We start from the raw sequence: 16,677 nt of genomic DNA on the forward strand, positions 1-16,677 counted from the left end.
AATTTATGTCATAGAGACATATCAAAAGTTATGATTGGTGGGGGTCTGAATGCAGAGACCCCCTCCGTGATCACTAGAGCGAGGAGAACAAAGCACTCATATTGCCCTCTCTCTCCGGGCTCAATTGAAGTCTATGCGCCCCTCTGAATTTCCTCCTCTGCAGCCAGGAGAGAGCGCGACACACAAGCGGTTCTCTTTCTTCGCTCTAGCGATTGGTAGTGGGGGTGTCCCAGCACTCAGACCCCCACGACCAAAACTTGGTAATGTCATTGGAGACATATCAAAGTTTTTGGAAAACTTAGGGACCCTTTAAATAAATAGGTGAAAAAAGTCCTTGGAGTCCAAGAAAGTGTATAGTAATATTTGACTTTATTTTCAGTCATAGAAAATATACTTAAAAGAACTGAGCGGAAATATTCAGTTTACAGTACATAGACTTTTATATAGCTTGAAGTTTTACTACAGTACATTTTCAACTGCAAGAAACATCAGTGGACAAAAGTTGACCTATTGACCAGTCGTACCAGCAAATACATGTTATAGAAGATTTGCTTGGAAGCACCTCTAAAGTATACTGTAGACTTGTATATATATATATAATTGATATATGTTTCCATTAAGCTTCAATTGTGTCTATGTGAAATTATTGTGTATATTTCCTTTGCTTTAATTTTACTATAACATTATATGTGTATACCATAAATATGTCTTCATATACCCCATGAATAAAATAAATTCAGGCTGTCACTTAAAGGGGCTTCATGAAATAAAATAAAAATATAGCAGCTTCCTTGTTGGAACAGCACCAATCTCGTCTACAACTCGTGTAGCTCTGCTTCATTTACTTCTATGGGTCTGAGCTGCAGTCGCAGACACAGCCTATGGACAAGAGTGGCATTTTTTCAACAAGGATGTCACTTTATCATGCAGCACTTTTAAATTGCAAGAGAATATAGCAACTAATAATTCGTAAGTAATACCATTCCGTGGATAATAAATTAAACGCAGGTTTGGTAAAAAAAATAATAATATAGAATTAAACTGACCCATGCTAGGTTATGTACGAAAAAAATTGCAGTTGAGCAATTCTTCCATCTGCACTGTGCACACTTTACCATTACGACAGCCAGGGATTTAAAGGGATACAGAATTACTCAAAAACCACTTGGAATTTCATGGAAAATATAAATTGGAAAACTAGTAAAATATCAGAGAACAAGGACATCAAAATCAAACATACACTATACGTTGGAAACAGAACGGATCGTTTGGAAAAGGGGTACGTCTAAGCTAATACAAGGGCCAATAACAACGGAGAGGTTGAAGCAGCCTACTGGAAGTAAGCACAATATTATCAGAAGAAGCCTTCACTGTGGTACAAGAGGATTACAGGATACACAGTTGCATGCTGCTCGTGTTTTATGGTGCATACTGTGCAATGATAACAGATTCTGAAAGTAGAGTATCTCCAGGAGTGTGCCATCAGTGAGGAAGAAGCAGCTGGTGAACCAGGGAGGAGTCGTGTTCAGCTGTGTGGGTTCACTAACCTACACACACCACCTTCAATGGCGACAGACTGGCCCGCGACAGCACCTGGAGGAAGCCTGGAAATATGCGTCTAAACAAAAAAAAAAAAAAAGGTTAAGAACTCAAATAACCGCACCCTAGAATGTATTTCCGATGGCCAATTTTGTTAACCAGGTGTTTAAAAATACAAGTTCAACCAAAGTAAAAAAAATTCAGCTTTAACTAAAAGTAGATACTGTTCTCCTCCCAAACATATCTGTTCTGTAGGGTGCTCTTCTGGAGGGTATTTAAAATGGAGAGCTGCCTTAGCCTTCCCCAAAAAGTCACCAATGCAAACGGTTCCCGAAATAAATTGCGACTATGGCTCTCCATAAGAGCACCAACAGATTTCAGATCGGGAAACCAAGTGACCATTACAGGTTAAATTGTAGAACTGAACCAGGTGGACTGATTATTCTGAAGTGATAGCTGGCAGGTGCAAAACCACAACCAATGTACTGGTAAACTTTAGGACTTAAAAAAATAAAAATAAATTACTTTTCACATGGACAACGTGTTTCGGGGTACTCAGGACCCCTTTTCAAGTTGGACAGCAGGCAGATGTCTCGAACTACTTGTCGTTTATAGCCTGCCAGCAGTGAGACTCCATCAGTCCACCTGTTTCCATCCTATGGTTTCACTACTCCTTTGGTCAATTGGCCTTCGCCCCCGAAGAACAATGATAGCGCCGACTGGACCAACCTCTACTCCCGCTTCCTAAGCTTTCATTGGTTTTAGGTTAGCATAACACATCCCATTGAGGGACCACACATTTATTCTATGAGCGCCTTCTTCTGGTTGGCCATTATTTGCATTGCAGGTTAAATGGGAAATTGCATTCAAACCGCATGGTGTTGGGTTAGACCTCTAATTTGACAGTTCACACCTGATATCTGTTAGGGTTGCATGGAAAAATAGTAGATTATTAGAATTAGGATAACAGTATAACAGCTTTGTTGCTCATAGGCTGTTCATATGTGATTGTAGTGTCTGTTTAAAAAACAAACAAAAAAAAACCAACTATTCTATTCACTGATAACACTTGACTGGACATTGAAAGGGTATATGACATTATGGGTACTTTCACACTAGCGTTATCCTTTTCCCGGCACTGAGTTCCGTCCTAGGGGCTCAATACCGGAAAAGAACTGATCAGTTTTATCCTGATGCGTTCTGAATGGAGAGCAATCCAGAGAGTAATTATAAACACACTGGAATCTGTCATACTACCTGGCCATACTCTTTCAGTAAGGCGAATCTAGGCTTGTCTGAAAGCGTGGCTATATCTACAGAGCATTTTCTCTGGATACAGTGAGTGACCCTCTTGAATGAGGCCCCTCGTTGTGGTGATGGTCCCTCACTATTTTTTATCTTGGTGTTTGCCTATAGGTACAGTATATGTATGTATATATATACACATCTGCATTTTGTCTTTCTTTGCCTACAGGTTCCATTAGACTGTTGCTGTCCATCTTTGCCTCCCTTCGCTTCTCCCAGTAAGGTCATCTGGTCCAATCTTTTAATCCTAATTTTTGACCGTCATTTGATATTTCCATTTGACCGTCAGTTGACACCTTTTGTGTCCCACGGATGCATCGTGGTTGTCCTAGCGTGGGCCTCCTTCCGTTGGACATGTTTTGCAGTTACTATCTAACATAATTCATTTACCCCCTGATGATCCCACACCGTGGGGGAAACGCGTTGGGGTTTAGCACAGATACGTCTGTCATTTTTTTCAGGTGTCGTCATTGTTATGTAGTCAAGTGCACCGTGTACCTTTTGGTATTTCTACCAATAGGGTTGTATACATTGTGCATATTTTTGTATCCTCTTTTGTCCATACCTGACCTAGTCCACCAATTATACTTATTATCTGCCCTTCCACTTTAGGGTTAACTAGGAGTTGCCAGTGAGGTTCGAGGACAGGGGGTCTCCACCTTTAGGAGTCGCCCCTGGGCACAGGGCCTAGATTTAGAAACACTACTAGGGTCATCTATCCCCCATTATATTTTATTGGTGGACACGCTTATGTTTGGACATTATAGGACTTATGTTTGTTTTATGAATACTATTAAAGATTATTTACTTTTTAGGGTTATACCTTAGCTGGACTTTCTAATCCGTTCAGGATGCATCAGCAATTTGCGGAACGGAACGGGCGGCCCATTGTAGACATGCCTATTTTTGTCCGCAAAACGGACAAGAATAGGACATGTTATTTTTTTTTTAGCGGGGCCTCGGAACGGAGCAAGGGATGTGGACAGCACACGGAGTGCTGTCCGCATCTTTTGCGGCCCTATTGAAGTGAATAGGTCCGCATCCGAGCCGCAAAAACTGCAGCTCTGATGCGGACCATAACTACGGTAGTGTGCATGAGGCTTTAGTCTTTTTGACTTTTCAGGACGGAGATAAAATGCGGTTTTATCTCAGTCCAAAATTCTGGATAACTTTTTTTCCCCATTTTCTGCATTTTTTCCCATTGAAATGCATTAATGCCCGAGTGTTCCGGCAAAACGGATCCGGCATTGCGGTCTGGGCATGCTCAGACCGAAAAAAAATGTGAAAAAACAGCCTGCCGGAAGATTTTAGTGCTATTAGAAACTAGCCCAAGTTCTCTCTGAAATACTGCAGCGTTTCAGAGTAAAATAACTTTTTGTAAAAAGGGAGTATGTTGGTATTTTATGCTGCCTGTGGATCACGCATCATGGTCTCCTGGCAGGTTCCCTTTAAGGCATCATTTTTTTCCCCCCAAATATTAAAAAGTACTAAAAAGAACAATGTTGCAAGATGTTAGTGTTTTACAAGATACAAGGAATGTTTCTGATCATATGCAACTGAAGCTTCACAGCTTCTCTCTACAGAAGCTTGGGAGACAGAACTAGAAGACGGAGATTAACTCATTTCAGGAAAGGTCAAAAACATCTCTTCAGAAGAAGGACTGAGAGCAGCAGCTGTTTCTGTCATCAGAATCGAGATTCCCGACTGGAGAATATGATAACAATGTAGAGCAGATGTCAAAGGATGCAACTGCGAAGACCGCGATCTCCATAAGCACTGAGATTTCACCTATAAAGGAAATGCCTGAAGCACCTTGCTCTGTGTACGAGTCAGCACATGGATAATGTAACATAAAGGAGACTTTGTACCTCATGACTTATCTGCTTGTATATGCATAGCTTACATTCACATGTAACTTCCAATGATTATCATTTCTGGTGGATTACGGACATAGCCTCTCACACTAATGCAAAAGGGCAGTTTGTATTTCTGTTACAGATGGCTCTACAAACGTCTCTCTCCTCCTTGCAGAGCGTTTTCACAAACAGCTAAATAAAGTTTATTTTATATATAAGTTTACATCTTTCATATTAAATCGTGATCAGAGCGGGGGGGGGCAGCAGTCAGACCCGCGCCAATCAGACACTTAGGGGATTTATTAAACAGAAATACGCCTAAATTAGGTGTATTTCTTGCGTAGATTGCGGCGCAAAGGTCCTTTGTGCCGCAATCTGCAACTACTCCCCACTCAAGCCAGGGGAGCAGGGAAGGTGATGGGCCGGTAGAAAATGGTCTAAATGTAAGACAGCTAGGAAGCCGGCTTACATTTAAAAGTGGCAGTAGATCCCCCGAAATTATGAAGAGGACAGGGCCTCTTCATAACTCCGGGGGATCCACCGTCAGGTATAAGGCTTATTAAGACCAGCATCTAAAACACCAGTCTTAGTAAATGTGTCCCTTAATCCCTATCCTGTGGATAAGGGATAGGTGATTGTAATGGGAGAATACCTTTAAAGGGAACCTGTCATCAACTTTATGCGGCCCATACTAACGGCAGAATAAAGTTGAGACAGGTGAGTTGATATCAGCGGTCTGTCATTTATAAGTTAAAAGTAAGTGGTTGCCGAGAACCAACATCACAATCATTGCAGACTAGGCCTGGAAAAGAGTCACGGCCACCTGAGAAGAGTCCTGGTTATTCATGAAGTCCTGCTCTCCCTGCCCACCTGCTGCTGATTGACAGTCTTCTACCTAGTTTTCTCCCTTTCTCTCTAGGAGAGAACTGCCAATCATCAGCAGATGGGCGAGAGAGCAGGAGATTATAAATAACCAGGACTCTTCGGTAGATTTGACTCTTTTCAAGGCCTGGGTTACAATGATTATGATGCTGGTTCTCAGCAACCACTTACTTTTAGATCATGAATGACACACCGCTGAAATCAGCATTTCTGTCACTAATTTGTAATCAAAATAAAAGCAATACATTGATGCAAGGTTTATATTTGTTCCTACTTGGTGGAAATTTAGCAAAATGACATTAAAGTTTTTTTTTGGGCTAATGATATTGATGCCCTCAGGATAGGTCATCAATATCTGATCGTCTAGGTCTCACACCTGGTAATCTGTAATGGCTAGTGCTGAAACTACAACTGAGAACAAAGTTGGGAGCACAGCTCCATTCAAAGTGTTGTAGCCTTGGCAGGGTCATGCAGCCAGGCTCCAACTGGGGCATACTACTGTGCAAGGTGTGCAGCATTTATCACTGCTATAGTAAAGATACTTAAAGGGGGTATCTCATGATTAATGCAAAAAATGAGAATCAGAAAGAGATCGTCATGTACTATATTATGTCTAACACAGAGCCAGCCCTGTACCTCACATGGATCCAGAGATCGCCCCATTCATTGCTTCAATTACTCTGCTAGATTTCAATCATGCTGGCTGCTCAGGGGAGATGTCCTTTTTGCTGCAGCTAAGGAAGCGTGTTATTTCTTCTGGAGATCTCTCCCTATCAGAGCTCAGGAGGCAGTTGAATGGAACTGAGCATGTGCGGCCATCTCAGAGAGCTGGGCAGAAAAATATAAAAAATGACCAAACAGCAGGTGGCGCTATACAGATATATTTTATTGAATAACTCTGTGACTATACAACATTTTTAATTAAATGATAATACAAAAGGTATTCAGATCCAGGTACTGGTTTGAAACCCACTTTAAAAGAGGTTTTCCTAGAATTCATATTTATCACCTATCCACCTGTCAACAGTCTACAAAGCCAGACTGCAGTTATAGGCGGTGGCCCAAACAACACAGGCAAATTGCTGTTACAGGAGGCGGTACAGACTGCTCTCAAGCAACAAACTGATTTTTACTGACCAGAAAGCTCTACATAAAAAAAAAAAAAGAAAAAATGTGCCCTGCTTTTAGAAAAGCAGCCCACATAAAAAAAAGTGTTAGGGATGTGAAAGGATTGTCTAAAGAAAATTTAAAATGGTAAATCTCAGTGTTAAGGAAAAAATTTTTTGGATTCAGTCGGCTGCAAAATCTAACGCCACCACTTGCATAATGTTCTGTGCAACTTCAGGCCACAGATGAAGAAAATGTGGTTGTAAGGGATTTCCAGAGAAACCACATAAGTCAGAGACATGACGATACAATGACAGGGAACAAGGCTGCATTATTACAAGGACGTATCACTAAGTGCTCTGCAGATGGGATTACGGCTTTTAATTGTGTGTGGTTTACCACCTGCCCTTTTATGTTTTATGAAGATGACTAGAATTATTATTACGGCTCTAACTTACCATTTAAAGAAACCCTAATATGCAAGATTACAGTTTTATAATTCTAGATTTGGTTTTCTGCCAATTCCAAGAACGTATGATTAGAAACTGCTTAGCCGAGTCTTCCTGGCAGAAATCTTCAGTACTATCTGTGTCTACTCGAAAATCAGTCAATGGAGAAAATGCCAAAAGACAAGCATTTATTTCGTTTCCATTAAAAGGGGAGTGATCATCATAGCGCAGGGTCTGAGGAAAGCGACAAAGGGATTTAAAGGTGTTTTCCAAGATATTTTAACTTGTGACGTATCCTCCGGATAGGTCATCAGCATCTGATTGGTGGGGTCCGACACCCAGGACCCCTGCAGATCAGCAGTTTGAGAAGGTACAGGCACTGGAAGTAGCGCCGCGGCCTTATCGCGACTTTTCCTAGGCCATGTGACGTCACACTGATCGGTCACATGGCCTAAGCGCAGCTCACCCCCATTTTAGTAGATGGGGCTGAGCTGTGATACTAAGCACAACCGCTGTACAATGTACGGCGCTGAGAAAAGGCTGCGGCGCTACTGTGAGTGCTAATGCCTTCTCAAACAGCTGATTGGCGGGGGTCGTGTTGGTCATCCACTGACCAGATACTGATGACCTCATCAATTAAAAAATCTCGGAAATGCCCTTTTAAGAACATTACGAAAATAAGTCATGTATGTCCCCTCAAGCCCTGCACTAGGTATAACACAATGCATTAGTCTTTACTGGAATGTTCCATTACTATTTCCAGGGGCAGACTTTAGCACCATGCAAATCAAGCAAATATTTGGGGCCCCAGGGGAAGGCTGAAAAAAAACCATTGTGGAGCTCAGGGACCCTGAAATGCCAATTCTACCAATATAGAAGCTGAAATCTAAAAAAAAAAAAAGGTACTTGCATAAATAATGCAATACAGTTTTAGGGCTTGTTCACACGACCGTTCCGTGTTTTACGGTCTGCAAATTGCGGATCCGCAAAACACAGATGCCACCCGTGTGCCTTACGCAATTTGCAGAACGGAACGGACAGCCCTTCATAGAAATGCCTATTCTTGTCCGCAAAACGGACAAGAATAGGACATGTGGGGGATTGAGTCAGCACAACCTGTATGTAGGTGCACATCACTATGGCGAAATACATATACAAACGGAAAATACAAATGTGATTGCACTCTGCATCCAGCATTCTGCCCTGCCTCCATGCTGGATGAGGCATTGGTGTACATTTTGGCCAAAGCGTAATAAGCCACTCACCACGTCAAGGTCGCCTCTATGGAGTGGTCCCTAACACTAGTTCCTACCTGTTTAAGGGCCATGACAGCCACACAAAGTCCAGGGAATGCAGGCGCAGCATGCACGCCAAGCACACTCTGCTTTTAACCCCGTCCGGTGCCATTACAGCTTTCATCGGATCCAGGGATGCAAGTACCAACATGCACGCTGAGCCCACCATATACTTCTCCTGGAGCCAAATGGCTACTGGTAGGTTCTATATAAGCAGACTCAGTTTTATACTGACTTTAAAAGAATAGGACATGACTTATAATTTTTGAGGGGCCACGTAACGGAGCAACGGATGCGGACAGCAACCGGAGTGCTGTCCGCATCTTTAGCTGCCCTATTGAAGTGAATGGGTCTACACCCGAGCCACAAAAAATGATGCTCAGATGCAGAACCAAACCACGGTCGTGTGACAGGAAAAGCGTTTTTCTTTGGCTGACTGTATAACTTGAGATATAGGGGGTCATTTATTAAGACTGTCGTTTTAAATGCCGGTCTTGATAACACTGCGCTGGCAGTGTATCCGCCCTTCGGCAGATCCACCACCTGTCTAAATCTACGCCAGCTTCCTTGTTAGTGTAAGTTTATAACATTATCTATACTTAAAACCAGCTCGTCCCATTCCCCGCTATGCACCTTTTATTAGACCTGGAGTGAGCCGGGAAAAGTCGCACATTGGGGCACAAATAACCTTTGTGCCGCAATCTGCAAAATATATCTGTGCCGCAATATTCGCCAGTTTTCTGGTGTATATCAGTTCGTAAATGACTCCTATAGTTCAGGTTGGATTTTTTCTTCCAAAACAACTTTCGACTGTATGCAAAAAACAAACAAACAAAAAAAAAACATATCCAGCCGTACGGCATACAGTTGCATATGTCTGACATTCAGTTGGAAAAAACATCACTGTAGTTTTGTTATTGTTTATTACATAGCAGGTTTCAATACTCTATTCAGGAAAAAAAAATCTTGTTTGAAGTTGAATGAATTTTAATTATTATTATTTTTTTTTTATCAAATGCATGAATGATCCACTGAAGTCATAACTAATTAATGAAAATTCTCAGTTTATACAGTTGTCCTCATTACATCACAGCATGGCTGCCAAGAGGAAAAAAAAAAAAAGTATTGAAAATGAGTTAGGCTAGTTTCACACTAGCGGCAGCCTTCTCCGCTACTGCACGCATGACTCTGGAGGTCCGCTCCAGCCCCATTGACTATAATGGGGGCGGGTCGGTGTTCCGGCGGCAGCACGGCAAACATGCCGAGAGGCGGCCGGAATAAAACTAAAACATGTCTACAACATATTTGCTATATTTCAATTTGTAAAAGAAGTGAGAAAATTGACATTCCCTCAGCGGGTCAAGCTGGAAGCTTTGTTCCCTCCAAAGACAGGAATGCACCTCGCACCACTTCTGTGGTCATAAGTGGAAGCTGTAGGGGCTTTAAGCCCCTCTGAACATCACCATCATTTGCATCAAGCTCCCTGTAAATAAAATACACTTTTTTTTATAAGAATATCAAGCGGCGATGTTAGAAAAATGACAAACTAAAATAAAGAAAAGGCAATGCCTCAGAGGGTTACCACCTTAAAAGAATAAATTTTATTTTGAAAAAGAAAAATAGGAAATCTGTATAAATTAGATATAGAAGCCAACTATCTGCAATATCGTAAAGTGTGAAATTCATCACCTACAGCATCTGTTCCTAATCCCTTTTCACCATCAATAAGATATGAAATGCTTTGAATGTGGCTCAAGTCATGTCATTAAGCCAAAATCAACTTTGTGTTCTTGTAGTCTGTAACCCCAAGTCTGCTCTCAGACATGTTCATGCACCACTGTCAATGTGCTGAATTGCTGGACTATAATCAGGACATGCTGAACATCCTGGAAACCTACAAAAATTTAGCTTTTTATTATTATAATGAGCATATAGAACACATCAGACTAACAAGACTAATACAGATGTTCATTCTCTGTTCGGTACTTAAACAGAATGACAGCAGAATAAGACCATCTGGTCCCTCCAGTTTGTCCTTATATTAAATAAAATATAGATTGAAGTGAACTATATACAAGGTCTTGTGTACATGACCGTATCTATTTTGTGGCCTGCAAAATACGCAAACTGCAATTTACTGACTCCTATCAGTAGAAATGCCTATTCTTGCCTGCAAAACAGACAAGAATGGGACCTGTTCTAGAATTGGAGAAATAGTCCCAAGGATGTGAACAGCATTTTGTGCGGACCCACAGAAGCTACAGGTACACACGAGTTCCGCAAATGTATGCGGATGAAACGTGGACCAAAACTACGGTGGTGTGCATGACTCAGTAGGCTACCTGTACACAATGCAGGTTTTGAACGTTCATGCAGAAAAAACACAGCATTTTCAGAGGAGCTGTGAAAAATGAAAGTTGGATCCTGATTGGTTGCTATGAGCAACTAAGCTAGTTTTCCTTTACACCAATTTGATAAATCTCCCCCAATGTCTTGTAGGACTAGCTCAGCTGAATGTAATGATACCTTCCACCTAGCACTGTTGCTGATGACGTCACTGGCACTAAGGGGTTCGCTTTAGTGCTTCCCCAGCTGTTTTACAGGCGAGGGTAGCGCTAAAGCCTGCCCATTAGTGCCAGTGACGTCACTGGGCTCACAGCTAGGCGGAATCCTCCGCATAGCATTCCCATTCAGGGACCAGATACAGTACGTCACCAGATCTGCGGAAATGCTCTGATGCTCATGGGGCTGCCTGGGTGAAAAAGGGGATATGTCCAGCATGGCTGGCATGTCGCTAAACAGGATTGGGACAGTAAATATTCAAATTTGCATTTTACTTTTCACTATTCTTTTTACAGCTGTGTCTTAGGCCTCGTTCACATTTCCATTTTTCAAGGCAGTGTGCGATCATTATTTTCCACGGACAGCACACGTACCCATTCATTTTAGTGTGTCTGTTACCACATCAACAAGTTTCCACTGACTCAATCGTAGAGATGTGTGCTACTATGGCACATAAGGCGGACCAAAAACACCCATTGAAGTCTATTAGTCTGTGAAAAATGACTTCAACACAGATGGCATCCGTGTTCTGTCAGTGTTTCACAAATCATTGGTAGGAGATGCTCTGAAAATAAATTTTCAGCCTAGCAATGTATCTGGAATATGGATGAAACACAGAGAAAAAAAGGACCAAACACGGATTTTCCACAGACGTCTAATGGACACGGAAATGTGAAGGAGGCCAAAGAAATGCTCACATGCAGAAATGTTTTTGGCACATCACAAATGTACAAACCATTACTTGCCAACTTAAAATACCATAATCCACAAAAATAAATGCTAATTCTAAGCAGATCAGACAAGGAACGGGCGAAAATGCAGCAACACAAATAGCATACCGTACTTTATGGTCTATGAAGTGAGATAACATAAAAGGACATCTAAGATCAGCCACCACTGACTGGTAAACAAAGCCAATTTTCGAAGAAAGAGCATTTATTTTTATTTTTTTTTCACTTTGAGTACAAATGATTAAAAAGGGGGGTGGTAAGTGCCTATCCATAACTTTCATGTTCAGAAAGCCCATTGTTAATGGTTTGTCGTCAAAAGAATATCTTACTGATCAAGAATAAATCACCCTTTACAAACCTTGGCTTTGCCATCCTGAGCAGACATGTAACCAACACACATGCTCTCTGTAGTATGGCTCCACAGGAACTCCACTGCAAAGTAAAATCAAGAATTAGTGACAAACATCTGTACATAAGCTTAAGCCATAAAGATTTGTAGTCTTGTACCTAGTAGAGCCTGTTTATCGTCTGCCGAGTCCAGCTTCGAGGAACATCTACATGATCGAAGAACAATTACACCGCCAAGAATGCTATCTTCATTAGCCAGGAAGGGCGAGCCTAAAAATCATTACTTTGGTTAAATATGTTTTTTTTAATTTATTTTTTACTGTAGATCCATTTATAATAAAATAAAATAATTAATCACTCTATTGAAAAAAAGCAATTAGTGATTTAAAGCGAACCTGTCACCATGTTTATACATATAAAAGTAAAGGTACCTCCAAACTTTTCTTCTAATATTCTTTAAAGTGATGCGTCCATAATTTTATCAGCACCTCCCGTTCCTAATATTCGGCCCCCAGAACGCTTTCCTGCCGTAATCCTCATTAGCATAACGCTTTCAATTTCATCAGAACGTCCTAGCCTATTCCCCGCTCCCTATTCATAGAATCTTCAGTAGATCTTGTTCTTTTTTCTTAAATCTCGCGCATGCTCTCTCCTCTCTTTTCCTTCCACCAAAAAAATAGCTTATTTTATGTATCCTCCCCCTCACGCCACAACGTCCTAGAAAGTTCCGAACAATCCTGTCCCCCAGCCATAGTAGATCCAGCGCTAGAGTTCCTACCTCACAGCGATCCACTGACTACTATTGGGCATGGGGAGTCCGGAAGGAATTTGAGACTGTGAAATTACGTTGGCCTTGACGTATAGGACGTGGTTGCGCTCCAAAACCAGCACAACCTCGTTTTCAGTATGCAGAGTAATGTGATTGCGCGGGATTACATGGATGTGGGCGTTTCTAAGGCGGAGATGAAGAAGATGACTCCTCTTGTCTGTGAGAGGTAAAATATGACTCTTTTGGGCACATTAGCATATATGGCGGGAAATTTAAAAAAAGATGATTAGATGGTCAAAAAGGCCGCAGATTGGAGTCTGGATAAGATATATATGACTGTGGAAACGCATTTATTAATTCTTAGGGCTGAGTTTAATAGGTCAATTAGAGATGACAGGTTCCCTTTAAGACTGACCCTGTAATGATCTACCATTAAAGGGAACAAGGCGTTTAATCTGCAGGCAAATTATGGAGCAGGAGGAGCTGAGCAGATTGGTATACAGTCTTGTTGGAAAAAATCCCCTTAACTTGTATTTTATACATTTAAATTCCTGCTCATTCTGTACTTTGAAGTCCAGGAGACTGTCCTATTAGTGATTGACAGGCTTCCCTCTATGATGTATACAGAGATATCTGTCAGTCACTGATGGGACCGCTTCCTTGACTTCTAAGCCCGAAATGAGCAGGAATTCAAAATACAGATTATACTGAATCTATTCCTACAAATCTATATATCACTCTGCTCAGCTCCTCCTGCTCTATAACATGTTGCCTGTAGCTTACATTGTATTTTCATGGTGACAGCCTCCCTTTAAAATATTCTGCAAATATAGGTTATCAATGGTTCTCAAGAACTCTGCTTGCAGTTATCTAATGTTTATTAGTTGTTGGTTCCTTTCAGAGCTTGGTCTTGTAATGAGCCATGGATGTGTAATCAGCATCAGATTTTTATCCACTGACGGTATACCAATTACCGTAGCTTTCTATTGAATGATAGCAAGATCTTGAAAACTAAAAGCATATTGGAAAACTGTACTTCTTTTCAATACACAAACCGTAAACTTTCTCTGCTGAAACTATCATATCCTTATAACTTTTAAAATTGTTTATCCAAGATATATATAGATTTTTTGCCTGTATAACACACGTGGCTGCTGCAGCCAGTCATTGTTCTCAGAGGTCTTATGCTCTATACCTCTGTCGCGACTGATTGGCTGCAGCAGTCACGAGCTGTATACAGTACACCACTGCTGCAGCCAAAACACTCATGAAAGCAGCAGCATGGAGGAGCAATGGGCTGGAATGGAAGGGGGTTCAGGAAGGTAAGTATACACATTTTATCAATCTGAAAGGTTCCTTGCCACCTTAAAAAAATGTAAATAACGTTGGCCTAGGTTATTTCAGTTTATCAGTGGCAGACGTGATTAGTTCAGACACTGAAACCCAAAAGTGTTTCTTCCTTCTAGGGTTCATCCAATCATAAATACAAAGAAAGGAAGTCATGCTCAGTAGCAAGACTAAGAGGTACAGTACATTATGTGATACTACAGTGTTGTAAACTGATGCAGTGTTAGACTGGGGTGCCTAGGGCCCACCAGTAAAATTCATTTTGGGGGCCCACTGTAAAACTACATGCATATTCTGCCTGCCCATGCTACCCAGTTTTTCTACATGAACATAAGCAATGTACTGTATAGCATTTCAGCCAGCCTATCTATATGTCCGTCTACTTTGCCACGTTCCACTTGTGCAGGGGGTCAGCTAATAGGGGGCCCACATTGTTCCCCTGTGGGCCAGTCCGAGCCTGCCAACAAGCCAATGATCAGTCGTGGAGCAAGTTTTTTTTTTTTTTTCCAGTCGTGGAGCAATTTATTTAAATTTTTTTTCCAGTATTAAAGTCGTCCATGACTGTAAAAAAAAAGGCTTGGCATTAGGTCCCTCTTAAAGGCCCGAAGAAAGGAAAGAGAATGATATTTTTGGAGTACTGAATTAGGACTTTTACATTTTAAACACTTTTATTATTTCGTGCAAATATTAGTACATACGGTAATAAATCATTAAAAAAGTTCCCCCATTTATTTTCGAGGCCAAAGATATTGGTAGGAGTGTTAACTCTTAACACAAACTATTTACCATTCTTCAAACCATTAAAAAAAATTGTGATGATAGATGCCAGAGTATCGGAGAACTACAGGAGACTGAAGATATTGTAATTCAGTTCCATGGCAGGGATCATATAACTAAATCACAAGGTTACTCTTGTTAGGGCAATTTAGCGGAGAAAAGAAAGCAATAACCAACAGAAACCAGGTTGCAGATAGTTTAAAAGGGCAAACTTAGGAATTAAAACAGAGGGAGCTAGCAAGAAAAACAGATGTTCAATTAGTTGGAAGCAAATTCCAAAACAGGAGAACTATGTTATTTTTTGAAAGACTGTTGAAGACGAAAGGACAAGAGAACAGCAATAGGTTAAGGATGGGAGCGAGCAACCTTGAAGGTTCGGAGGACAAATCGGAGATTACAATTTCTAGGTATCTCAACATGACAATATCCTAAAGGCTCTTTAAGACAAGCCATATGAAAATCTCTTTTTGTTCTAGATGGTTAACAGGGACGAGTTTATAAATGGACCAGACTTGGATGGTGTCCATCTGCAGTCCATTTTTCTTATGGACTCATTACCTTGAGTGAACAAGCACTGCAGGAAAATTAGAGCTAGGTGGTGGATGCTTGGATTTTCTCGCCAATGTTCAATACAAGTGCTGTCCCTTCTAAACTTAAACAGCACCTTGATGGAAAAATGTGAATACGATTTTAAAAATATATAGCAGCTCACCCGTCTTGGCCTGTAAATTTAGGTGCACTGTACATGGACTGCCCCCCAGTCTGTAACTGGTAAAGAATAACATATAGAGATAAACAGGCACTCTTTCATCCAAGAATGTACCAAGGAAAATGCCAAAAAATGAAGGAAACTTTTATTTCATCCACATATATAAACAAAATCGCATGAAAAATGATTCTTCAACAAAAAACAGGAAATCTTATACTTCAATAAAAAACATGGAATATAATTCTTCAATAATACATAAAAAAATAAATTGGGGATCATGGATGTGACGGTGCGCCGCGCCGCTCCGTCCGGTCCAGAGACATGAAAGGTGTAATCTGAGGCAGACGAAGGAGCAGACCACCGCCTGCGTGCCACCAATATGTCCCTAAGGATCCTAGCTGAGTACATAAAACAAAATGCCACCCTAAAATAAATGACAAAAACCCCCCAACTGTGAAGATGGACCATAAGATTGATATTACTAAGCTAAAGATTTGTTCCTGAATCTGTATATTTAGCATGCATCATTAGGTGGATGATTTGAGCACATGATTGTTGATAAGAACGTTCTCAGCGGTGCCTAATGTATCAATTCAGATATAGCTGTAGGATGTTTATAGTTCCTTTCGCATATTGGAATAAAGGCAATAATGTAGCCAAAACTTACCCTTATCGAGTCCTTTGTTACAAAGTAAATTGTTACTGCATCGTTTCATCATAGTTCGCTCATCTTTGAAAGATATCGCTCTCCAGGAATCGGCCTCCTGACACTCCACGCCAGTTGCCGGCGGGAGCTGCTGCTCGGTATCCCACGTGATCAGACTCTCCCTTGAATAGCTGATAGCAGCGCGCTTTACTTGACTCAATGTGCTTAAAATCTTTTAGGCAAAGTCGTTCCTGTAGTTACTCGGTCAGGGGTCTTTTTTGGGGGGTTGCTTATAGTATCAAACGCTTTTCGGAGCGACAAGCTCCTTCCTCAGTGGTTCCTAATCACATTCCCC

General features: G+C 41.1%; 1 protein-coding gene across 1 annotated transcript in view; it reads right to left on the minus strand.

Annotated features, from left to right (window-relative positions):
• Window positions 1-347: 347 nt before the first annotated feature.
• Window positions 348-16,677, minus strand: part of TASP1 (taspase 1) — a 235,101-nt gene continuing 218,771 nt past the window's right edge. The window contains exons 13-15 of the mRNA XM_040429971.1: window positions 12,234-12,344; window positions 12,085-12,158; window positions 348-1,618 (exon numbers count right to left, since the gene is read on the minus strand). Of these exons, the coding sequence (XP_040285905.1) occupies window positions 1,526-1,618; window positions 12,085-12,158; window positions 12,234-12,344 (278 nt within the window). The 3' untranslated portion in view covers window positions 348-1,525. The remainder of the gene's footprint in view (window positions 1,619-12,084; window positions 12,159-12,233; window positions 12,345-16,677) is intronic.

The sequence above is a fragment of the Bufo bufo genome, chromosome 4 (assembly GCF_905171765.1).
Source record: "Bufo bufo chromosome 4, aBufBuf1.1, whole genome shotgun sequence".
NCBI lineage: Eukaryota > Metazoa > Chordata > Amphibia > Anura > Bufonidae > Bufo > Bufo bufo.